Genomic DNA, 25335 nt, shown 5'->3' with positions numbered 1-25335 from the left:
AACTCTCGGTAACTGCTTGCACCTGACGCTACTATCGAATCGAATGCCAGAGACCTGATGCCATACACAACTTCACTTTGCTGACCCTACTAGAAGAAATAAAGATGCGAGGAAATGGAGATCATTCTGCTGCTTCATTTGATCTGTGGACAACTCGACTCTTGTATATTTGCAACAGCCAACAGCAGGTAGCAGCAGATAAACTTTAGAAATTTGCACTTAAGCGCAGAGAACTCGTGTAGAATGTATGCTTCTCTGACCAGCATTATTTGAAAATCGAACAATACGATTCATTGCATTCATGATATTAGTTTTCAAGATGCATGCACATGTTTCGACTTTATGATATTACTCTTTTCTTGATTGTGAAGAGTTATGACTTTTTCTTTTGAGAAAAGAAAAGAATATGGCATGTTAACTTCGTGTCCTCCTGGTGAAGCTCCCTCCCCCAGACCTGGCAACGATCCATCTGCAAACCTATCTTCCAGAATCCTCTCCCAACTATTAGCCATCTGTTTCCAGCCTAACACATACAGGATTAATCATCAGGGTTAGGCTATCTGCTTAAGTTGGCCATATTGCATAAACACAAGCATTCAATTTTAAATGCTACACCACTGCTGGAAGACACAATTATCAGCAAGAATGAATGAATAAAAGCACCGCCAATGAAGTCCATTAAAAGCTTCGTCAAACAAATGACCAGTAAAAGTACATTTTCCCGATAGGGAAAAGAACATAACACAACTTGTGCTTACCCTCATACCCTGGTTGTGTCCTTCAAACACGACATACAAATTAATGAGGAAACATCGTTACCAAACCTTATTTAAGACTTGTTTGTTTGGAGATACTTCAGCATGTAATGCCCAAGGAAGCAATTTGATGAAACCTCAAAATAAGCAACGTCGATCAGACTGATTTTACAAGTACAAAGAGCGGCATGTCCCCTAGCTTTTCTCGGCCCTGAATGAGTCAAGCAGTGAGTTTTTTTTATGAATATCAAGCAGATAGTTTATATTCATGTAAATAAATATATGCAGAACAATCACTATGACAAGAAGCAAAGCTATCAAAGTGGAGTTTATTGTGCAATCAAAATTGTTGATCGTTGACAGCAAATTGAAGTTTATCTCACAAACGGCTACATCATGCAAAAATAATAACTAATTATCTAGTACATATAGAGTTCCTATCACACAGATCTTGGAGCTAAACAGATCGGTCTCTTTACCACACAAAAAAAAAAAGGCTGATCTGTAAAAAATCATCAAAAGTACCTTCTAAGGGAATGATGTAAAATGAAAAACAAGAAGTAAAAAAAAGGGATAGCAAAATAGTTAGGCTGCTAATACAGCTATATCCTCACTCCTGACATACCTTCTACAAAGTTCAGGACTTCTCCTTAACATCTCATATTCCTGTGCTTTGTTATCTTTTCCTTATACCATCTCACCAGAAAAATTGTCTTCCAAGTCCTAACTAGTTATTTAATATGTATCAATCTTCTCCCTTTCAGTATAAAATTATCAAATATATATCCTCGCTTCCCAAAGAATATGAAAGTTGTCTCCCTCATATGTACTTGCATTTCAGTAATAATTTTATAATAACAACTATCGCTTCTTTGATTTATAAAACAGTACAAGACTTAATCCTAAAGTGGGTTGAGAGAGAAAGGAGAAAGAAAAAGGAGAATTTCGGGTGAAAATATATTGCCCGATAAGAAAGAAGGGCCTCAACCCAATTTATACAAAGCCACAATGTATCTACATAAAATGAATAAAATATAACTATAATAATTTTAATATTCCCCTCAAACTCAAGATGGATCATAAACTGAGAGTTTGTTAACTACATGCTCAAAACGCAAAATGGAAAGAGATTTTGTGAAGAAATGGGCAATATACTCCTCAATGTTAAAGTGATGGAGAGAAATAATACCAACTTGGTACTCCTAGCAAGTATAGTGCATATCAACTTCAACTTCAACTTCAACGAGTCTTTTAAGCTGTCATTGTCGACATAAAGAGGAGTTGGGAGGGACAAGATAACACCCATGTCACCGAGGAGGTGACAGAACCAAACAATCTCTTTAGCTGTAGCACAAATAGCATGATACTCGGACTCAATACTGAAGACAGACACAACATTTTGCTTCTTGCTGCGCCAGAAAATTAAGGAGTCTCCTAGAAAATACAAAAGCTAGTCCTAGACTTTCGATCAGACTTGTCACCAATATAATCTACATCAGAATAAATCTACGGTGCCAAGATAGAAGTCGATCGCATGACGAGAGAGAAAGTAATGGTGCCTCAAAAGTATTAAAGAATACACATAAAAACAATATAAAGGGCAAATAAAAAAAGGCTACATAAATTAAGTGACAAGACCAATTGCATGAGATATCAAGTTGGGTAATGGTCAGATAGACGAGTGTCCAGACCGGTTGACAATATCTACTTGGATTTATAGGAAGTTGGTCATTATCAGGCTGAAGCTTCATATGAAGCTTAACTAAATTAGTAGTGGGACAAATGTCAGTGATGATGGAACGATTGAGAATGTTTGTAATACATGCAAGAATAGTAGATAACCACAAGATGACTGAGCGATTTTGATACTTAGAAAGTACTGAAGAGGATCAAAATCCTTCATCTCAAACTAGCAATAAAGATGCTACTGAAGATAGTGAATGCTAGCTAAGCCATCTCCGGTGATAATTATTATCATCGGCATATAAAAGGAGTACTCAACCCTGAGCTAAAGATCACAGAAAATGGATGGCTCAGAGGGGCTTTCATAAAATTTGTAGTCTTTGATAACACTGCGCAGTTAATCAAACTAGGCATGAGGAGCTAGCTTGAGCCCATAGATGGGTCACTAGGGTTAACCGGATCGGTCATACCGGGCGCCTGGATTAGATCGGACTTTTTAATTACGTAATATTCTAAATATTATTTAAAACTGCAGGAAAACTTCTAAAAATTTAGAAAAAAGTTTACCAAAAATAAATAAATAAAAACTATGGTGCAAAAAAAATTGAAAAGAAAAGGAGATTAGAAAGAGAGTGGTTGGAAGAAAATCAAACAAAAAAATAAAAATCCATGGTGCAGTGAAGAAGAAAAAGAGAGTAGAAAAAAAATAAAAAACCATAGTTCGTCGGAGCTAAATCTCTCCGTAAGAGAAACAATGGTTATATGGTAAGAAGAGTAAAAAAGAAAGAAAGAATGAAAAAAAGAGAGTAAGAGAGAGAGTGAAAAGAAAGAGTGAAAAAGAGAGAGTGTGAGAGTTTAGATCGGGCCTGGATCAGGATCGGGTTGAGCCGATCCGACAAACCATGATTTGAGCAACAGAAGCAAATGTTTAATCATAGTCTATCTTGTATCCCTGAGCAAAGCCTTGAAAAATTAGACAAGCTTTATATCTAGTAATGGATCTATCGGGTCGATATTTGACTAAGGTTCGTTGAATCAACCGATCCAAACCAAATGATTGGGATATGCCAGAATAGGTAAATTTTGGTTAAACCGGGCTAGATTCATTATGGATTTGACCCGAATCTAACCCATTAGAACTCTCTCTTTTTCTCTCATCACTCTTTTCTTCTCTCTCTCTCTCTCCTCCTCTCATCACTCTTTTCTACTCTCTCTCTTCCTCTCTTCACTCATTTCTTCTCACTTTCTCTTTCTCTCTTTCACTCCTTTCTCTTTCTCTCTCCTTACCATATAATTATTATTTTTAAGAGAATAATCTAGCTACAGTCACGCAAATCTAACGCCGACGAACTCAGTATATTTTTTTTTTAATTTTAATTATTTATGTCTCTCAGTTTTTAAATTTCTTTCACTCTCTTTTTATCTAATCTCTTCTTTTCGATGAAAGTTAGCTAAATTAGGTTTTTTCTTTTAGTTTTCTACTCTCTAATCTCTTCTTCTTTTTCTTCTCTCTTTTTTCACTTACTGATTTTCTTTTCACGTAACAACTTTCCAAGCTCGGATGTTTTTTTTTTGCTGAATTATTTAATTTGCTAAAATTTGTGATTAAATATTTGTTGAATTATTTAATTTGCTGAAATCAAGATTGAATATTTTCTGAATTTGAGATTAAATATTTGCTGAATTATTTAATTTGAGATTAAATATTTACTGAATTATTTAATTTGCTGGACTTGAGATTAAATATTTCTTGAATTATATTTTTAATTTGATATATGTTTAAGTGTTTATATTAAAATTAAAATGTGTCACTTGATAATGAAAGACGTCAGCCCTATTTATACAAAGTCACTATGTATCTAAAAATAAATGAAATATAGCTTTAGTAACCCTAGTAATTTACATTTATACATATATCTTACAACTCGGTTCTCATAATGTCATAGAAATATACCTCAACCAATAAATAAATATAATAGTAGTTCCTTTACCCAAAAAAAATTGTTACTATGGATGCATGATTATCTATTGCAGTAAGAAAATAAACCTTAAATAGACTAATTCTTACATTTGCTTGGGTTTCCGGTGAAAAAGAAACTACAGTATTGAGATGTCAAAAATCAAAGCTAACTAGCCAACCCACTATATATAAAGAAATACTACATAAATTAGATTGTCTTTAAATCACACGTGTGATGGAACCATGTCAGTTGGATGATTAACAAATTGAGTAGGAATAAAACCCAAGTTCTATCCAACATAACATGGTAATATATTTGGGGAGCTCATCAGGTTGATCGTATTTATCTGTACTTGGTTCATTGTTATAGCAGCTCTCCTGAACATTAGGAGTAACAACACATTCTCTTTGCTCTTGCAGTCCAATCAACAGAAGTTAACAAAGAATTATTTCATAAAACTGAATTTGAAAGGTAGCAATGAAATGAGAAAGGATATCTTACTTTTAACTCTGGCAATTCAATAACACATGCACATTCAACCACCTCTGCACCAACACGTTCTGCAAACAAAAGCAATGCTATTATACAGAGAGTGACTTCAGAATAGACAAACCAAAAAAACTGAAAAATAGGAATTAGTGGTGCGAGATTAAAGACATTCATTTTTCTTAAAACTTTAATTACTTCCTTTGACTGATTTCTGAATTGAGAGTTTCTCATTGGAGTGCCACTTACTCTAAATCAAGAAAAGTATTTATACCACAGACAATAAGGTCAAATCATTTATACAATGTCGACATCACAACTTGTTGATATAAACATTGGTGATGCGGCACGAGATAAATGCGTTAATCCAGGGAAAAGGAAGGCAGTTTGTAAATGTGTACACCTGAGAAGAGAAAGGATAAGGCATCCATTAATTCCTGCTTGGCTTGTGGGAGAAAAATAGAAACCAACTAAATTGTGGGGGACAAGTTTCTTACAAATCCTAATCTTCCAAATATGTAGATCTTCTAACTGTCTAAGTATCACGTAATATCTAGATCTTTCAAGTATTAGGCATTTCCCAATTCAAATAGGAGCCATATAATCAAACGTTCCTAATTTTCATAGGATTCTAAATATCAAATAACAAATAATTATGTAGGTTTCCTATTTCTAGTGTCTTTCCTAGTTATTTCGTTTCTTATCTAGATTGGATTTCCACTAATAATTTTGTAATTTGTTTTTAGATTGTTCTCTATCAAGAGTATGTGGTCTATGATGGAGAAAATCATTTTTGACAGAAAGAATTATTAGTTTTATTTGACTTTTTCTCTTCTCTTTTCTCCCTTCAACTTTCTGACAATGATTACAATATTTCTTTGCCGACTACACCAAATTGGTATCAATTAGGTCTTCATTTGAGACAGAAGCTCAACAAGTAGCAAGATTTCTCTGATAACTTCATCCAACAATTTACGAACAAACCATGCTTTAACCTATCTGTACTTTTAATTATGAAGTGGGAGAACTATGCCCTTTAATAAATTTTCTTCTACAACAACTTCAGTCTTCTCCATCAATCAAATATACAAGGATCAAGTCCTCTTTGATGTGGTCAACATGGATGTTTATCATATGTTCCTTGATCGCCTATAATAATATGCCGTCTACATATACATAAGGGTTGTGATAATACATTTACTTTTTACAAAGGTAGAGCAGAAATTATTCTCGCCACTATACGCAAGGAGAAATACACACCAACCGCACCAAAAGCGTAGAGATTTTCTTTTAATCAATGACAAGAGTATTGAGTAGCAAGAAATTAAGAAAGTCTTGGTTTTTAATCATAAGATCCAAAATCAACATTAGCATCACACGAGATAATTCTATTTGACAAGCTTCTTGAATGTTTGCCTTCAAATAGAGACCAACATCATATTAATCTCATTCCTAGCATAAGCATGCCAAATCATCCGATGGATCCACCTTCCAAATAGTTATGGAATTTCCAAGGCATTCAATATGCAAGATTCAAATATCATCCTGCTGAAACAAGTCCATTATTTGACTCAAAGACTCCTTAATGCAAATCTAATATGAATGTGATGCAAATCGGGTCAGACCCGATCACATCAAAGGGAGATTAGGCTCAATGGATTGAGTCTAATTATCTTATTTGGTTATTTAGTTTAGTTAGAGTCTTAGTAGGTTAGGATTTTATTTAATTAGTTAAATCCAGCTCTGCGCAATTTCGGAAAAATATTCGCAGAATATTCTACACATATCCAAATAATATCAAACTAATTGGATAAGGTCTCCAACCTCAATATCTACAATTTTAATATTGACGACTTCTCCAGATTCGGAATTTATCTGCAACGAAACGATCCGAGAAGATAAAGGAAGACTGGTTTAGTTGGTTTGTTAGGGTTTTAACTTAGTTGTTGGTTTGTTAAGGTTTGTTTGGAGTTGTTTAACTTAGTTGAAAAGTTTTTAGGGTGAGCATCTATAAATATGTGGAGGAAACCCTAATTGATGTCGAAGAATGCTATTAAAATATTAATTTCTTGCATTTTTATCATCTATCTACCATAATCTCCCTCCTCTCTCTTCACCATCCTTCCACCTCTATTGTTGGCAAGGTCTCTCCTAACTTTAACGACCCAAACATATAATTAAAGTAAGATTTAGTAAGAAATAACTGAGAATAAGTTAATCAATTAAATGGATGCTACTAGATGGAATGAGAGAAAATCACTCAGATACGGCAGTAGTTTCCTCAACTCTCAAATAAGAATGTTGACAGTAGAAATGCCTGAAATATAGTGTAAGGGAAAGATTTTAGAGTTTAGGTTTATCGATAAACAGAATAGTAGTGCTTTTGTTTTAAAACCATGTCTTTCTCTTCACGTCCGAGCACCCAAAGATTCTTTTTTACTACTGGAATCTTTTGGACAGCAATAGTAACCAATGAAAGGTAGACATTGAAGGAGAGAGGTTTTGTAACACCCCAATTTATCGTAAAAAAAAAAAGTTCCCCGACGCGAGCGCGTGCGTCACAGGTTGAAGGGAGGAAGGACCCTCCCTGAAGGAGAGAGGTTTCAAAATTTCCCCGATGCGACCCCGCGTCCGGCCGCCGGTCTGAGGGCTCCAGTGGGAGGAGAGGAACCCTCCCTAGATGGGCTTCGGGCCCTTGTTGAAGGGAGGAAGGACCCCCATGGCCGTCGGCCATGGAGCACGGCCCGCCGTCGTCGGGCCCTTCTGCCCTCCTTTTTCCCCTTACCTACCCGTCGGCCTCGTGGTCGTGTCGCCGGCCTCGTGCTACGCCGCTCGCAGCCTCGCAGACCTCCTCTCTCCACCTCGATCTCCTTCCCTCGGGAGGAGATGGTGTGAGAGGGTGGGGGTTAAACATCAGCCCACTAAGCTGGTTTTGGTGGGCTGTAGGCCGCAGCCCACCAACTCCTTTGTGGTGGGTTGCGGTTGGACTGCAGCCCACAGCAAGCCTTGGTGGGCTGTGATTGCTCCCCCGGCCCACCTCATGCAACCTTGTGAGCTACAGTTGGGCTGCAGCCCACCAAGGCCCTCTTGCCTATTGGGTTAGGTTTGAGCCTAACCAAATACATCTAGTCTAGCCCATTTGGGGCCATTTGGACTCTATAATCTCGTTTATCCATTTCCACCCGATTTAATTAGCCTGACAATTTATTATCATGTGAATTTTAGGACTTACCATAGGAGACCCCCGACTCATGTATACGCCTAAACATAAATCCTCTAATAAGATAATTAATTCTATTAGTTCGCTAATCTTACGTATAGCGTTACTTGCGTGAATTAATAGGATTGACACCGCGTGAGGAGGATTTTGGAATTCGGAGGAGCCCGGCTAGCTGACGAGATTTAGCATACTATGGAGACCCCCAGGTGAGTAGAGTTATACAAATCTAAAATAATGTAGTTACAGTCATTATACCTGTCATGACACTGTAGGAAATGTCGGTATTAATACATGCATTTAGTATACCATGTTATATCTTTACATATGCAGTTATTGATAATTTGTTCATCATGATATTATGAGAATGTTAATGTAGCATAAGCATTAGTGTGATGATACTCTACATGTATCATGCATGATATACCTTTGCATATATATATATATATATATATATCCGTTGTGAATATAGAATGTAACGATCATGATAACTATGACATGTTTTATACACTCATAGACACTGCACCACTTCCACTTATCATTAGTAGTCGGTTTTTGACTAGGCAGTACCCTTATTCACTCAGCCCAGGATTAAAGGTAGAGTGTATTTTATATGACTCTACTATTAGCGGCCTACACCTAAGGTCGGGAGCCTGTGTGGCATTCAGGTAGTTATACTGCATAGTCAGAACTAGATTATGATGATAAAAGAACATGATTGTGAGGCGGGGATATAACTCTAGCGGCTCTCGATTCTCCCGCTGAGGGTGGTGATGATTTAGAGAGAGTGAGATATAGGCTTACGATCGGGGTCCTTAGTCTGATAGCCACAGACAACCGGTCACATTTAGTGTTGCCATACACGTGTAGGTGGCATTACCGCTAGATGTGTATTTACCCCCCTCGATGTATGAGATGATGGATGGTTATGTGATGGATGATTGTTTCTTGAGAGTATTTACCCTATGTGGTGAATAGCTCGGTGAGCGATGATAAATATGATTAATGCTTTGGTATGCATGAGATGACTAAATTGCTTTTTTATTGTTATACATAACATGTTAACACTATGATTAAGATGTGTGTGAATAAGAGATTGTATCAAGCTTTATATCTGTGTGGACTTATCGTGATACGTTTAAGAACTAGCATGTTCCAGGATAGTGACCGGTAATCTTTATCGATTGCATTGATTTAGTAACTCATGGTAAGTCATTTCAACAAGCATATTGTTATTGTTAGCAAATATAGGCATATATTGAATATACACATATGGTTTCATTATTTTAGATTGTATGGATCCTACTCGTTGGGCTGTAAGCTCACCATCTCGTGGTGGCATTATTTCAGAGCTAGGAGACGCAGGTGCGGGTAGCGAGGAGTAGCTATCTTTCTTTCTTTCAGTATGTCTATTAGTTCTATTAAGCCCCTACGAGGGCGTTATGATTGATGATGTATTTTGGACTTTTACCATTGTATTTTGGATGTGTATTTAGAAGGCTTGTTGTGGCCTGTGGAACGTGTATCCAGACTTTTATAGTTGAGTTTATTTATAGTGAATTTGTGCTGTTGTGTGCTTTATGAACTCCTTATACTGACAGGTCATGTGATGCACCGCGTGGGGGGATTTACCCATGCGGTTTACACGTGTATTTAGAGGTTTTGGTGTTTTAGGTTTAGAGAGGAAATAGAAGAGATCAAAAAAGAAACTTAAGATGAAATAGGACAAAGGGGGAGAGAAGAAGAGAGGAATAGAGAACACCGCAGAAGAGAAAATGAGAGATTTCAAATAAGTCTTATTCAATCGTTCCATTGTTATGAACCAATCTCAGCTACCCAATCTCAGCTATCCGATCAAGCTTAGATGCAGTGATGCAGTCCGCGCAGTTGGAGAAAAATATTTGTTAAAATATTCTTTCGTAGCTAGAAAATTATGAAACCAGATGAATTCATTCTGTATCTTCCTGGTCTACGTTTGTGATATTCATGCTCTTCGCAGATTCGGATTGCAGTTCGGGCGAAAATAGGCAGAGTTTGGTGGAGGTGGAGATGCCGGGTGGTGGCGATATTGATGGTGATGGAATGGTTGCACGAGGTGCTATCGGGTGAAGGAAAAGGGGGGAGAAGGTGGTGGGGATCTAAGGAGTAGGGAGGGTCCGACAGCCGATGGAGGCTAAGGGTAACCGGCGTCGAGATGGCACACAGCTAGGGTTTGAGCGAGAAGGGAGAAGATTTAAAATAGAGGAAGAAGAAAGGTTAACTCAATATTCCTTGGTTATTCTCATAAGGTTGTTTTTCACATATTAAGAGGCAAACCTAATAAGCAAAACTAACAAATAATAAATCTAGAAACAATGAATTCTCACCGAGCACGTCCGAACAGGATTAAGCGTGTTCGAGCAGGCAAGTTACGTTCTCTGTATGTGTGAACGTATGCAGGCGTTTGAATGTGACTTCCTTGTATTCAAACGGGCAATTCAAATCCTCTGTATTTGCGAACGTATGCAGGCGTTTGTATGCGATAGCCAAAATTTTTATTCTTCAAGAAAACTAAGAAACCAAAACATGAAAGAGGTCTATAAGTCGTATCCATGTACGAGATAACTCAGTATGGTCTAAATCACATCACTCCACTATGCTTCCGCTCACTTTGTCATCAAAGTGCAAATCTGAGATAATTGTCCATCAATGTCACCTCGGGTTCTCATGTGTCGATCTTGTGTCTAATCGGCCCAACTCACCAACATCTCTATGACTATTTTTCATTGCGCCTAACCGTCCTTCGTGCTAGGACCTTCTCTGGAGTGAGCTCAGTCGCCTCTAATTCGAGCTCGGGTAGTTCTACCGCAACCTGCTCAATTGGACCAACTCGAGCTCTCCAACTAGATACATGGAAGATCGAGTGAACTCGAGACGACTCGAGTAAGTCCAGCTTATATGCGACAGCTCCTACCTTTCCTAGAATCTGAAATAAACCAAAGCGATGTGCTAATTTATGGTTCTGAATAGTCGTACCAAGACTTGCCGATATGGTTGGAGTCGAACATAGACCTAATAGCCAACTTCATAGCTTCTATCTTAGTGTTTGTGATCATACACTAGCTTCATTCGGTTTTGTCCCGCTGCTAGCTGAAGCTTGAGCTGCTTGAGCACTTCATCTCGTTTCGCTAGCACCTCATCTATGTCGGAGTGTTCTGGTGCACTCGGTTGGTCATAGGACCGCAATGTGGGAGGCACGCGTCCATAGACCGCCTCAAAGGGTGTCATCCCAATAGCGGTGTGGTGAGCCATGTTGTATGAGTACTCCGCCCATAGTAGGTAAGCTAGCCATCTCTTGGGTTGCTCTCCGGCGAAGCACAGCAAAATATTGCTTAAGGCAACGATTAACCACTGTGGATTGCCCGTCGATTTGCGGATGACACGCCGAGCTCATTTTAAGTTCAGTACCTTGCCGCTTGAAGTACTTTTGCCAAAAGTGGCTCATAAAAATTGGATTGTGGTCTGAAACTATAGAACTCAGTATGCCATGCAACCAAGCTACTTCTTTCACAAAAATTTATGCTACCTTCTTTGCGGTGTCCGGGTGCGCTAGAGCTAAAATATGCACACTCTTCATCAATCGGTTGACCACCACTATTATCATGTATGTCCTCTAACTTAAAAAAGTTCTTCAATGAAATCCATTGCCACATCTTCCCGAATCTGGTCTGGAATCCGTAGGGGTTGCAGCAGCCCCGCCGGTTTAGTCAAGTCTACCATGGCGCGTTGATATATTTCACAAGCTCGAACATAGAATAGCACTTATTTTTTCACTCTTGCCCATACAATTTTGTGTTAACCTCTTATAGGTCCTAAATGTTCCTTCATGCCTCGCCATAGGAGTGTCGTGGAAATGGCGAATCAAAGTGACCGCAGCTCGGGTTTGGTCGATACCCGCACTCGCCCTTGGTCTAGTAGTAGACCGCCCTTCACTTCTAACCCCAGATAGCTTGCTGGTTCTTCCTCTACCTTCTTCATGAGTTCCTTCACCTCAGGATCTTCTAAACATGCAGCCCTAATATCTAAAAGGAAGGAAAAAAAAGGGATCGAAATCATAGCTAAATTGGCCGGTTCAGGTTGCTGTGATAGCGTATCGGCGACCTGTCCCGATTACTTTCTTATACACCAATTCGTAGTCGTAACCGAGCAACTTTGCCACCCAGCTGTGCCGGAGTGTGAATTTATTGTCCAAGGAAATATGGAAGAGTCTATTGGTCAAGTACACACCACTAATTGTCGTCCGATGAGATACGATCTCCATTTGGTGACGACATGGATAATAGTTAGCATCTCTCGCTCATATGTAGACATTATCTGGTTCTTTATCAACAACGCCTTGCTCATGTATGCCACAGGCATCCTTTCTTGCATAAGAACAGTCTCAATTCTATCCCTTAACGCGTCGCATTCCACCACAAAAGGCTTGGTGAAATCGAGTAGCGCCAAGACCGGCGCCGTGGTCATTGCCTTCTTCAATTCTTCAAATTCTTTTGTTGCAGCCTCGGTCCATTGGAACTCCCCTTATTCAGCAGTGATGTCGGGCGGTGACCTTGCCATAGTTGGCAACAAACTAGAGGTAATAACCCGTCAATCCAAGGAAGTGCCGCAATTCCTTCGGTGTCTTTGAAATCTGTCATTGCACCATGTTCTGCACCTTGGAGGGATCAGCTTCCACTCCCGCGGCAGATATGATGTAGCTGAGATATTCCACTCTCGGGCCCTGTAAACACTTGAACTCCTTCACCTTCAACCTATTGTATTTCAAAATCTGCAAACATTTCGCGGAGGTGGACAAGATGATCTTTCCATGAGCGACTATACACAAGGATGTCGTTAAAGACGACAAGCACATACCGCCTTAATAATGTCCTAAAGATATCGTTCATCAACTTTTAGAAGGTGGAGGGGGCATCAATGAGTCCAAAAGGCATAACTTTGAGCTCATAATACCCGTCATGCGTGCGGAATGCGATCTTGTACACATCCTCGGGTCTCACTCGAATTTAGTGATAGCCAACATGCAAGTCTAACTTGCTAAAATAAGAGGCCCCCGAAAGCTCATCCAAGAATTCTTCAATGTTAGGAATGGGATATCTATCCTTCACCGTGATGGCATTGAGTGCACGCTAGTCCATGCAAAATTGCCATGCGGCATCCTTCTTCCGCACTAGGAGCACCGATGATGAGTACAAGCTCCGGTTCAGTTGGATGATTCGGTTGTCCAATATCTCCTTGACAAGTCATGAGATCTCCTCCTTTTGCACAAATGGGTACTGGCAGGGTCGTACATTAGCCGGCTCAGCTCCGAAAGTAATCTCAATGTTGTGGTTCTTCAAACACCTTGCTGAATTCTTTCAACAAGCTGGTCAGGTCAACAGGCACTTCTTCCTTTGCATGGTCCACTTGGCTCGTGACTAGTTGTATTAGAAGGCTATGGCAGCCAGCCCTTCGCAACCCCACCATCGACTAAAGTTTGGCTCTAAGTCGCGATCAGATTCCGTCTAACCGCACTCATTTGCCACTTTATTTGAAATCCATTCATATCTCTGAAAAGTCAAAGGACATCGGGCTCAAAATTTACATCCATTGGGTACCCAATACAATGTCAGCCCCTCATAAGACCAACGAGTGAAAATCTAAGGTGAAACAATTGCCTTGAATCTTCAAAAGAACCCCTCGGCATACGCCGTTCGATCGGAATGTCGTGCCATCAAAAAGTGCTACATCAAACCCAGAGGTAGCATCTATAGCCATGTATCTTCTTTACTACACGTTCATCCATGAAGCTATGGGTGCTTTCGATGTCGATGAGGATTCGCACGGTTTCGTTCTTCACAGTGTCGTCGACTCGAAGCGTCCTTAGTGCTGGTTCTTCATAATTCGTCTATTCATCATCGTTGTCGTGGTGAGGCAAATTCGGTGCTCGGTTGCGGTGAAAAGTCGGTGCCGGTATGTTACATCTTTCTGGCGGCATAGGCAGCAAGGGCTCCCTGGCTTGGCCACCCATGAAATCCTCATGGTCTTCCTTTAGTCTAGCTGATGCAAAACGTAGTGGAGGAAAATGAAATAGAGAAAGAAGAAGGGAAGGAATGGGGTTTCACACCTCCACCCTAAGAAAAGGTTTCACACCAAAATCCTCGAGAGAACAAATCACATAAACTTACATAAACTTTCATTAAGTGCCAAAGGAAATATAACGGGTCTATATATAGACCTACAATAGAATTAAGCAAAAAACACCCTACATAGAAAATAAACAAAAGACACCCTAAATAAATAAAAATTAGAACCAAATCCCTATAGGAGGGATCATCAACTGTCGACGCCTCCTGCGCTGGTACACACGCCATCGCGTCCTATCAGTGATGTCCGCATCATTCTCCCCGAGTGGGAGAGAAGTCGACTCCGTCGAGTGTGCTGCTCTGCTGCTCTCATACTGCTCTAAGGTATCAGGGTGATGCACCTCCAAATCGTGACGATCAAGCCACGTGTCATCAGATGTAGGTCGTCCTTTCCAACGTACTAGATACCGTTGGGATCCACCTTCTCTAGTTGAAATAATTTCATCATCTAAAATTTTATCAATTTCGTCTGCTGTGTTAGATGGAATATTGGGAAGTGGAGGTAAAGAGGGTCTCTCATAAACAGGCTCAGTATCTAGTGGGTTATTTGGAGTAAAATCTAGACCTTTATAAGCTACTAGATCCTCAATATTAAAAGTAGAACTGATGCCAAAATCACTAGGGAGATCTAGAACATAAGCATTATCATTAATTTTCTTGAGAATTTTAAAAGGTCCTAGCACTTCGTGCATGCAACTTTTTGACAGCTTAGGGTGGAAACCGTTCCTGACGTATCCCACCATCACAAAGTCTCCAACATTAAATTTTTTGAATCTCCTTCTTAGATCAGCTCGAATTTTATAATTAGTATTACTTTGAGCAATCATTGCTGATTTCTTTATGCAAGTCATGAATATGTGATGCAAATGCGGATGCGAGACTCGACAACCTATGATAATGGGACATAGGAATGAGATCTATAGGTTGTCTAAGTTTATAACCATATACTACATCGCTTGGACTCGGACCAATGGATCTATTAACGAGAATTATTGTATGCAAATTCGGTAGTTGGCGCTTTTGATCCCTCTTAGATTCTCGCCGACAAGAGTTCTCGGTAGGTTACCTAAGCTCCTATTGACTACTTCGGTTTGCCCGTCGCCTTGTGGGTGGAAAGCGGTTGAATACCGAAGCTTAGTTCCCATCTTATGCCATAGGGTTTTCCAAAAATAACTAGTGAATTTTACATCCCTGTCTGATACAATAGTTTTTGGTAGCCCGTGCACCTTAACGATTTTGTCAAAATAGATTTTAGCAACTCGAGAGGCGTCAAAAGTTCGGGAACAGGGTATAAAGTGGGTCATCTTAGAAAATCGATCCACCACCACAAGAACGGAATCATGCTTTCAGGTAGTCTTTGGAAGTCCAAGCACGAAGTCCATACTAACATCTTGCCAAGGGCAATTAGGAACCGGTAAAGGCGTGTGCAATCCTGTATTTTGCTTTCGTTGCTTAGCAAGTTGACATGCATGACATCGACTAACAAGTCTCATAACATCTCTCTTTAAGCTTGGCCAGAAAAATCGATGTTCCGTAGCTTCGATAGTTTTTGCATGCCCAAAATGTCCTGCTAAACCCCCAGCATGCAATTCCCAAATTAAAAATTCCCTTAACGAGGTGCTAAGAATGCATAACCTTCGGGACTTAAATAGATAGCCATCCTGCAAGATGAAACCATCTATTTCTTGAGTCTCTCCATTGCTTAATAAATTGTAAACTTCATGAAAATCCGGACATGATTCATATTCAGTTTTGATTTTATCAAATCCTATTACTTCTGCGTTCATCCTTGAAAGAAGAATCATGCGACGACTCAGTGCATCAGCTGCTTTGTTGTCTGCTCCAGACTTGTGTCGCAAGGTGTATGTATAGTCCTGGAGAAATTCGACCCACCTACCGTGTGTAGCATTAAGCTTCTTCTGGGAATTAAGGTAGCGAAGAGATTCATGGTCAGAGAAGATTACGAATTCTTGAGGAAGCAAATAATGCCTCCAGTGGCGAAGAGATTGAACCACAGCATAAAATTCTTTATCGTAAGTGGTATATCGTTGTCTAGTTTCATTCAGCTTTTCACTAAAGTAGGCAATCGGATGGCCCTCTTGGCTTAGGATTCCTCCTATACCAACTCCAAAAGCGTCACAAGTGACCTCAAAAACTTTAAGTAAAATCGGGGAGTCGCATGACAGGGGCTTCCACCATTTTCCTTTTGATTTCAGTGAAAGCTTTAGTAGCACTTGCTGACCACTTAAATTCACCTTTCTTGAGGCATTCTGTTATGGGAGCCATAATGGTACTAAACCCTTTGATAAACCGACGATAGAAGGTAGCGAGTCCATGAAAACTTCTCACGTCTCTTATGGTACGGGGTTCGGGCCACTCTTTAATAGCTTTGACCTTATCGGGGTCGCGAGACACTCCTTCGAGATGAGACAAAGAAACCCAAGAAAACAACTTTGTTTGTTAGAAACGTACATTTCTTAGGGTTTGCATACGCTGCTCTCTCTCTCAAGACAAATAGCAGACTTGACGAAGATGATCTATATGTTGCTCCCGAGATCGACTATAGATAAGGATGTCATCAAAGTATACGACTAAAAATTGTCCCATAAAAGGTCGTAATATTTGAGTCATCACTCTCATGAAAGTACTCGAGCATTAGTCAAGCCAAAAGGCATAACCGTCCATTCATATAACCCATCTTTTGTTTTAAACGCAGTCTTCCATTCATCGCCGGGCGTATACGAATTTGGTGATAGCCACTTTTTAAATCTATCTTTGAAAAGATCGTGGCCCCCGCCATCATGTCCAAAGATGTCATCCAAACGAGGAATCGGGAAACGGTATTTTACCGTTATTCGATTAATAGCGCGGGCGTCGACGCACATACGCTATGTTCCATCTTTCTTTGGCGTTAACAATGCGGGAATCTGCGCAAGGGGCTTAGGCTTTCCTTTAGAAAGCCTTTTCTCAATAGCTCGTCAACTTGTCGTTTTAGTTCGGCGTGTTCGGTTAGGTTAAGTCTATAATGAGGCAAGTTAGGAAGAGATGCACCCGGACGAAATCGATAGCATGTTGAATATCTCTCATTGGTGGCAATTCATCCGGAGATCCTCTCGGAAAGACATCCGAGAATTCCTCAATCACAAAGCGGTGGCTTCAAAAGGAATCGATTCACTAGACTCATTCGGAATTTCTCGAGCCGCAAGAATCGAATAGGAGTTCCTTTACTCATCTCACGTTCAATGCCTCTCGCACTAATCAAGCTGACTTTATTGTCGGAGTGGATAGGATCAGACTTCTTTTCCATCTTACCACCTCTAGGCTACGATGGAAGAATCTTGATTTTCTTACCCTCATGTTCAAACATGCAGATATTTGAACGTCCATAAATATGCACATCATTATCAAATAGCCAAGGCCTTCCAAGGATAATTTGACCCACATTCATGGTCAATACATCGCACCAGATTTTATCATTATAAGTCGTGAATTCAATTGGAACCAAACAGCGCTCTTTTATTTCCAGCGTGGTTGAATTAATCCACGAAACCTTGTAAGGATTAGGATGGGAAATCGCTCTCAGATTTAGTTTTGAAATAATGGTGGAGGACACGGCATTTATACAGATGCCACTATCCACAATTACTTTACAATTTTTACCTCCAATTTTCGTGAATGTGTGGAAAATGGAGTTGCGCCTCCAATCATCATTGACTTTAGGTTGAGAGAGGGCAAATCTAACAACATGTAACCTTGTGGAGTCTTTGTGCCTCAGGCATCCTAGGGTATTTTCTTCCTCTTCATCTTCAAAATCTCCTTCTTCACCGTCTACATGGTGAACATATCCATCAAATTCTTGCTCAAAGTCTTCTTCGAAGGGTTCCTCAATTAAACTTATTTTATACGGGCTTGCACAATTTGCAGCAACATGTCCATAGCCTTGACACTTATAGCATTTGACCCGAGGATTAATCTTAGAAAAGTCTTTCTCAATGTTTTTACCTTTGTATTCCACCTTGGATTGTGAAGGGCTAGTGGTAGATCAATTAAAAGATTGGCTAGTAGATTTGGCTTGATGAGGACCTGTGGAGGATTTATGAATTTGAGGCCTTGTTTCATAATTTCTTGGATGTGGTTAGGTCTAGACTCCTCTAAGTCTTGAACTAAGCTGTAGGCCCTTTCCAAAGTATCAACATTACGAGCAAAAAGTTCACTCCTCAATTCTTCACGTAGGCCAGTCCTAAATCTGGACAAGATTTGCATAGGGGTTTCTGATTCGATCACGCTACATCGAACAAGCAATTCATCAAAGGCTGCAACGTAATCCTTAGCGGACTTACTCCCTTGGGTAAGTCGGTTCCATCCGTCTAGAAGCTTAGGGTAATAGGAAGGTGGGAGGTATTTACGTTTTAGTTCATTTTTCATGTCAACCCAAATTTCAATTGGAAGCTCACCCCTAATCTCACGAAGAGTCTCAACGTTGGTCCAAAAGATTGATTTGCTTTCCCAAATAATTTCATGGCAAAGAAACCGACTTTACGGATTTCCGACATATCATACCATTTAAAGTAACGGTCCATGTCTTTGATCCAAATCCAAGAAGTGTTGCGGATCTAGACGACCATCAAACATCGGAGCATCAATTTTAATGCTTCGAAGGTACCGTTCATCAGGATCTCGCTCATTCCCTTGAAAATGTTGACGAGGTAAAGGAGTGGGAGATTCACCACGTTCAAGGTCAGGGCGGTGATCATTTTGAAGAGCGGTGTGCTCACGGGGTCTTTCTACCCTATATAGTCGTTCATCGGTCACCCGTTGATACCCAAGCAAAGTATCTTGAGTATCTCTGACTTGTTGAGCTAAGGTACCTAGTTGTCCCATAATGTCGTCGAGCTTTTTATTAAGTTCGGGATCCATAATGCTACTGCTGGACTCACTAGAATCACTGAGGAGATAAGCCTTACCTCTACGTGTTGGCATACACTAATATGCAATGAATGAGTTATGTATTGCTTTATATATTTTATTTATATATATATATATATATCCTTTTTTTATTTTTTTTATTTTTTTATTTTTTTTTTATCTTTTTAATTTTATGCTTGCTAATTTAAATAAAATTAAATAATGTTCTAACCTAATGGAATGCAGACGTCTCCTATATTTAATCCAAATACAAATGTCTTAATCTAAATGATATGAGATGATATGCTATGCAATCAAGAAAATCTTAAAAATGAATACTTAATTGAATTTAGATTTTCTGTTCAGGGGATTCAAAGACTAATGTCAAGACTTAATGGTTTTTAAACAAAAGTCACATTTAATAAATGCCAAACCCTTTAAATTTCTTTCCAAAAATTAACATAATACTAATATTCTATTTGGCACAGTTCATCTCTTAATATCAGGACTAAAGCAGATAAGGTTTATATGTAGTCTCTCCCTCACTATATGTGGACAGCAGGAATTGATAACAGTTTAGAGATGATACTAGAAAAAAATGACCCAAAAATATTTAATACATTGAAAAGAGCATGTACCTGATCATGCGGTAGCGATTCCTCTATGACAACAGATTCTTGTTGTTCCTCGTCGACGGTAATTTCTATGCTCGTTGTACGCCGGATTTCTTGACGTTCCGGTGTTCGTGGAGCGATTGGTCGTGCGAAGAACAAATGTGGAGCGGCGTAGAACCCGGGAGGAGGGGCGTCCATAAACTAGGATACTTCGCTCTAATACCAAAAATGATGCAAAACGTAGTGGAGGAAAATGAAACAGAGAAAGAAGAAGGGAAGGAATGGGGTTTCACACCTCCACCCTAAGAAAAGGTTTCACACCAAAATCCTCGAGAGAACAAATCACATAAACTTACATAAACTTTCATTAAGTGCCAAAGGAAATATAACGAGTCTATATATAGACCTACAATAGAATTAAGCAAAAAACACCCTACATAGAAAATAAACAAAAGACACCCTAAATAAATAAAAATTAGAACCAAATCCCTATAGGAGGAATCATCAACTGTCGGCGCCTCCTGCGCTGGTACACACGTCATCGCGTCCTATCAGTGATGTCCGCATCACTAGCACAGAGTGGTGGAGGCGATGTCCTTTGACAAAGAGGTGGTTCCATTGGTGGTGCAATCCGGGTGCAAGCGAGAAGCTCAGTTGTCGCTGTGCTCCTTGGTGCGCCCAAGAGGACCAAGGTAATTGCTTCCACAGACGCTTGCATGGCTCACTGCATCTACATCATGTCCTCAAACATCTTGATCAGATCTGAATTGATGGAAGAAGTTAATGGAGAAGTCTCGACTGGTGAGTTGGGGTTCGTCTCAAATATGACCGCATCCGTGGCCTCTCCTTCAACAGAGGTGCCTTCATTGGGTCTCGACACCATGGATCTGGTTATTGGCATGGTGTCCAAGGAACGGTAACTCTGATACCACTTGTTATGAACTGACCTCAGCTATTCGATCAAGCTTGGATGCAGTGAACAATCCGCACAGTCGGAGAAAAATATTCGTTAAATATTCTACCATAGCTAGAAAATTACGAAACCAAATGGATTTGTTACGTATCTTCCTGATCTACGTTTTTATATACGCCCTTCACCAGATCCGTACTGCAATTAGGGCGAAAACAGGTAGAGTTACGGTGGAGGTAGAGATGACGAGTGGTGGTGATGGAATGGTTGCACGAGATGCTGTTTGGGAGGGGGTGGTCGGGATCCCAAGGAGTAGAGAGGGTCTGATAGCCCATGGAGGCTAGGGATAACCGGCGTTGAGACGGCACACGACTAGGGTATGAACAAAGAGGAAGAAGATTTAAAATAGAGGAAGAAGAAAGGTTAACTCAATATTCCTTAATTATTCCCATAAGATTGCCTTCCGCATATTAAAAGGTTAACCTAACAAGCAAAACTAACAAATGATAGACCTAGAAATAGTGCATTTTTGCCAAACGCGTTCGAAGTGGCAAGTTACGTTCTCTGTATATGTGAACATATGCAGGTGTTCGAACGACGCATTCAAACATGACTTCCTCTCGTTCAAACGGGCAATTCGCGTTGTCTGTATTTGCGAATGTATGCAGGCGTTCGAATATGACCTCCCCGCATTCGAACGTAACAGTCATAATTCTTATTCCTCAAGAAAACTAAGAAACCAAAACATGAAAATAGTCCATAGATTGTATCCATGCACGAGATAACTCAGTGTGGTCTGAATCACATCATCCATTGTTTCAATTTATATCACATCAAAGTTAATTAGTATAACATTATTCTAAAATACAAGTGAATGTAAGAATAGTTATTCCCGAAATAAAGACCTTATTTTAAGAATAATAAAGAAGAATATTTATTTCAAAGTTATTTTTATTCCTAAAGTAATTGAAGCCTAAAGGTTTTTAATGTTCTAAAATAGTTTCTAATAAAATATTGAGTTCTAAACTTGCAGAAGCTAATTTAAAAAAAATTAAAAAAAGAACTCTCCTTCCTAATATTTGGTCTTATTCGCTCGTAACTCTTGCTCCTTCCATTTTATAGACTTATTTTTCTCATAAAAAAGAAAAGATCCAACAGGACTAAAGGCTAAGTAGTGGTTTGTGAAGAATTATTTGCAAAATCCAATTACCATGACCACAACTTAAGTAAAAGAGAATAAATAGAAGACAGGTGCAAAATCTTTTAGCCGCTCCAAAAAAGTGAAATTCATAGAAGAAACCAGCAAGTCTTAAGAAGGAATATGAACTTAAAAGAAGATCTCTAAAGTGAAGGACATGTAGGAATCTCCACTTTTGAACCTATTAAAATGCTAAATTGAATTAAATGCCTTTCCTTTTAATAATTTAGAAAGGATATTTCTGTATATTTCTGGGGGAAAAAAAAAAAAGCAGAACAGTGAATGGAAACACAAGCAATCATGTACATTTGCGAGAAATTCAAAGTGGAAGGCAGAAAGTTAAGAAATACCCAGAAGCCTGATGGCAGCACATAGAGTTCCTCCTGTCGCAATAAGATCATCAATTACAAGGACTCTATCTCCTGGTTCTACAGCTCCTACATGCATCTCCATTATGTCTGTACCATATTCGAGAGAATACTCTTCTGAAATGACTTTACCTAATGGACCATAAAGATAGAACTTTAGTTAAACCTACCAAACACAAGCCAGAGTCCTGGCTACTCAACAAGATAGTAGAAGGGAAATATGTACAAGGAAAAGATACCAGGTAACTTGTTTGGCTTTCTCATGGGAACAAACTTTGCACCAATCGCTAAGGCGATAGGGGGCCCAAAAATGAATCCTCTTGCTTCAATACCTAGTTGCGTCATATAATTGGAAATGAGAAAGCTAAATTAACAAGCATCTCTACATGCTAATGTAAAAGCGACATAATGATGACTAAACTTTGACATTCCATTCAGAAAGATCTTATTCACATTACAAGTTTGCCATTCCCATAGGAAACCTCGCAGTTTTCATTCAAGAAGCCCAGAAGCCAAAAAGATTCAGAGGTTAAAGGAACAAAAATTCAAAGGGCACCTCACAATTTTCATCCGACAGCCACCGAACCCAAAAGGAAATAGAGATTGAAGGAACGAAATTGAACATACAAGTTTTTCCACTCGCATCCGAGAATAAAAGAAGCCCAAATGATTCAGAGGTTACAGGAAAGAGATTGAATTACACGTTCTTCCATTCATAGACTTAGAAAGGAAAGCTCACAAAACTCATCCAAGAATCGAATAAGCCAGGAAAACATTTAAAGATCGAATAATTAACAATGCATTCCGCTCTCACCCATGGACTTCAAAAGAAACCACCATACTTCCCATCCAAGAATTAACAACGCCAAGAAGATCGACTCACCTGCGACGACGGTGATTCCTTTGTCTCCATATCTATCCACGAACAGATCGATCGTATCCCGAAATGCCTTAGGATCAAGAAGAAGCGTCGTGATGTCCTGAAACATAACCCCTGTGTCCATCCCCAACCAAATAATCGATCAAGAAACCAATTCGAACCAAGAAATCGAGAAAACGAACCAAGAATTCCGACATCTCTGGGGTTTCCGACTCACCAGGCTTGGGGAAGTCGGGGATGACGCGGATCGACGATGCGATCCGATCGAGGCGGTGGTCGCGGTCGTCATCGGCGGCGGAATCCATAACCTTCGCGGCGACGGAGATGAAGGAGCGAGGAGGTTTGGAGCGGATAAGAGGAGGACGAGTAGGAGAGGAGAAGAGGGGAGAAGCGGATTTGAATTGGAAATGAAAATGCGAAAGGGTTTGGAAATAGAAGAGAGAGGTAGGTGTTAAAAGAGGCATCGCATCCGAAATTCCGAAGACAGTCTGTTTCTGCGCCAAGTGAGGAGAACCAAGGCGGCGCTGAGACGAGTGTGGTGGACCCCAGTTACACATACGGCTTTATTCTCGCGTTCCTATTGGGTACGTTGATGACGGAGCCCGCACAGATTTGAAACAGTGCGCTCACGAAGTCACGATGCTCGGAGCGGAACAAGCACAAGCATCTGAAAATGAAATGGATGCAAGATAATGATCCTGGCTGTTGATTAGCATGCCTCGTGATTCATAGTGGCAGGCCATTTGATCAACTGGGCCGGGTTGGGGAACGTATGGCCCAAATTATCCTCGATTTAAATCGGGCCGGGCCCTTAACATCATTTGCGTAGGTAGGTAGTCTTAATTAAATTATCTTGCAATATAACTACACAACCGAATGTTTACACCCCTTTGTTGAAAATGTGTGTTTTTTAAAATAAAAAGATATATTCTTTCCTTTGTGGACGAACACAATCTCTATTTATTTCTATAAATAAGAAAGAAGTTTGCATTTAGGCAAAATTTATTCTATTCATATATTTTTTACATCTTCTATTTTTGTATTTGAGAAAAAGTATTGCACTGTTTTGATTCAATAATATACTCGAATTATAGCTTCTTTTCTTGTGCAGTACAATAGTTGTATTTTTGGAGACCGATATATATTATTTTAGAAATAATCGGTGAATGAGAGATTAATCTTAAAAAGATCGTGTTCAACATTAGACTCGATTTAATCAAAATTTTATATTTTATAATATGTAAGTTTATTTAATTTTATTTTTTTATTTGATCTGATTTGATTGTTACTATTTGAATAAGATTGTTACCGCCAATCATTTAATTTGAACTACAGATTTTCCATTCGGCCAATGGCCATTCCCATCGACAGACCTAGGAAAAGCTCACAGTTTTCATCCGAGAAGCAAAGTTTCCAAAGGATTCAGATATTAAAGGAATAAAACTTACATGATCTTTCACTCCCATTCGTAGATTTCAACGAAATCTCGCAATTTTCATCCAGAGACACGTAGGACCTAAAAAGATATAGAGATTGAAGGAAGAGAAATTGAATATAACCGCTGCGACTATCCCAACAATCAAAGAATCGAATCAAGAAACCAACTCAAATCGAGAGAAATCGAGAAAAAGAACGAGAAACCCGAAATACCTTATTTTATCAACTTACCGGCTTGGGAAAGTCGGGGATGACGACGCGATCCGATCGAGGCGGTTGTCGCGGCCGGCGCCGGGATCTGAATCCATCGCCTTCGCGGCGACCGAGAGGAAGGGAAGAAGAGAATTCAAACGAAGGATAGGACTCAGGAGGAGGAGAAGGGAAAAGAGGAGAGTGGAGGGTGGAGGGTGGAGAGAGACGAATGTGGTGGACCCCAATAATACAATTATTTCCGTACCCCTGTTTATGTTCTTGCTCTCCTATTGGTTGGCCGTTTGGCTTGGTGGTGGAGCCCACTAAGAATGGTACGCTCAGCAAGCTCGATGCTCATCGAGACAGAGGAATCAGCACGTGCCTCGTTATTCACGGTAGCAGTCTTCCATCTCCTCCTCATCGTCAACTGGGCCGGGCCAGAGGAAGTTTAATGGATCAGATCCAATTTAACTTCGAAGCTAATCAGACCGGGCCCTTAGATGACGTGTAGAAACTAGAAACCATGACTCCCTTGCTTTTAAGCCATGCTTTTGGCCGTTTGGATACA

The 25335-nt window shown here is 39.7% G+C and overlaps 1 protein-coding gene across 1 annotated transcript; it reads right to left on the bottom strand.

Moving 5' to 3' along the window:
• Nucleotides 1–650: 650 nt before the first annotated feature.
• Nucleotides 651–24929, bottom strand: LOC140783588 (adenine phosphoribosyltransferase 1-like). Its single transcript, XM_073130520.1, has 8 exons — nt 24807–24929; nt 24587–24654; nt 23356–23805; nt 23142–23252; nt 22498–22590; nt 22241–22390; nt 4901–4959; nt 651–966 (listed from the first exon to the last, which is right to left on the bottom strand). Exons 3-8 carry the CDS (start codon nt 23693–23695, stop codon nt 913–915), a joined length of 807 nt encoding a protein of 268 aa, XP_072986621.1. The 5' UTR covers nt 23696–23805; nt 24587–24654; nt 24807–24929; the 3' UTR covers nt 651–912.
• Between the last annotated feature and the right edge of the window lie 406 nt (nt 24930–25335).

The sequence above is a fragment of the Typha latifolia genome, chromosome 3, assembly GCF_019914945.1.
Source record: "Typha latifolia isolate L0001 chromosome 3, TyphaL0001v2, whole genome shotgun sequence".
In the NCBI taxonomy this organism is placed as follows: domain Eukaryota; kingdom Viridiplantae; phylum Streptophyta; class Magnoliopsida; order Poales; family Typhaceae; genus Typha; species Typha latifolia.
This window is presented reverse-complemented; position numbering and strand designations above follow the sequence as displayed.

Coding starts and splice junctions, on each gene's coding strand:
- LOC140783588 (XM_073130520.1), bottom strand. CDS start 23,695: ATGTGTAACTGGGGTCCACCACACTCGTCTCAGCGCCGCCTTGGTTCT. Junction 23,253..23,355: donor CCCCGACTTCCCCAAGCCTG/GTGAGTCGGAAA, acceptor GGATGGACACAG/GGGTTATGTTTCAGGACATC. Junction 22,591..23,141: donor AGGAATCACCGTCGTCGCAG/GTGAGTCGATCT, acceptor TGACGCAACTAG/GTATTGAAGCAAGAGGATTC.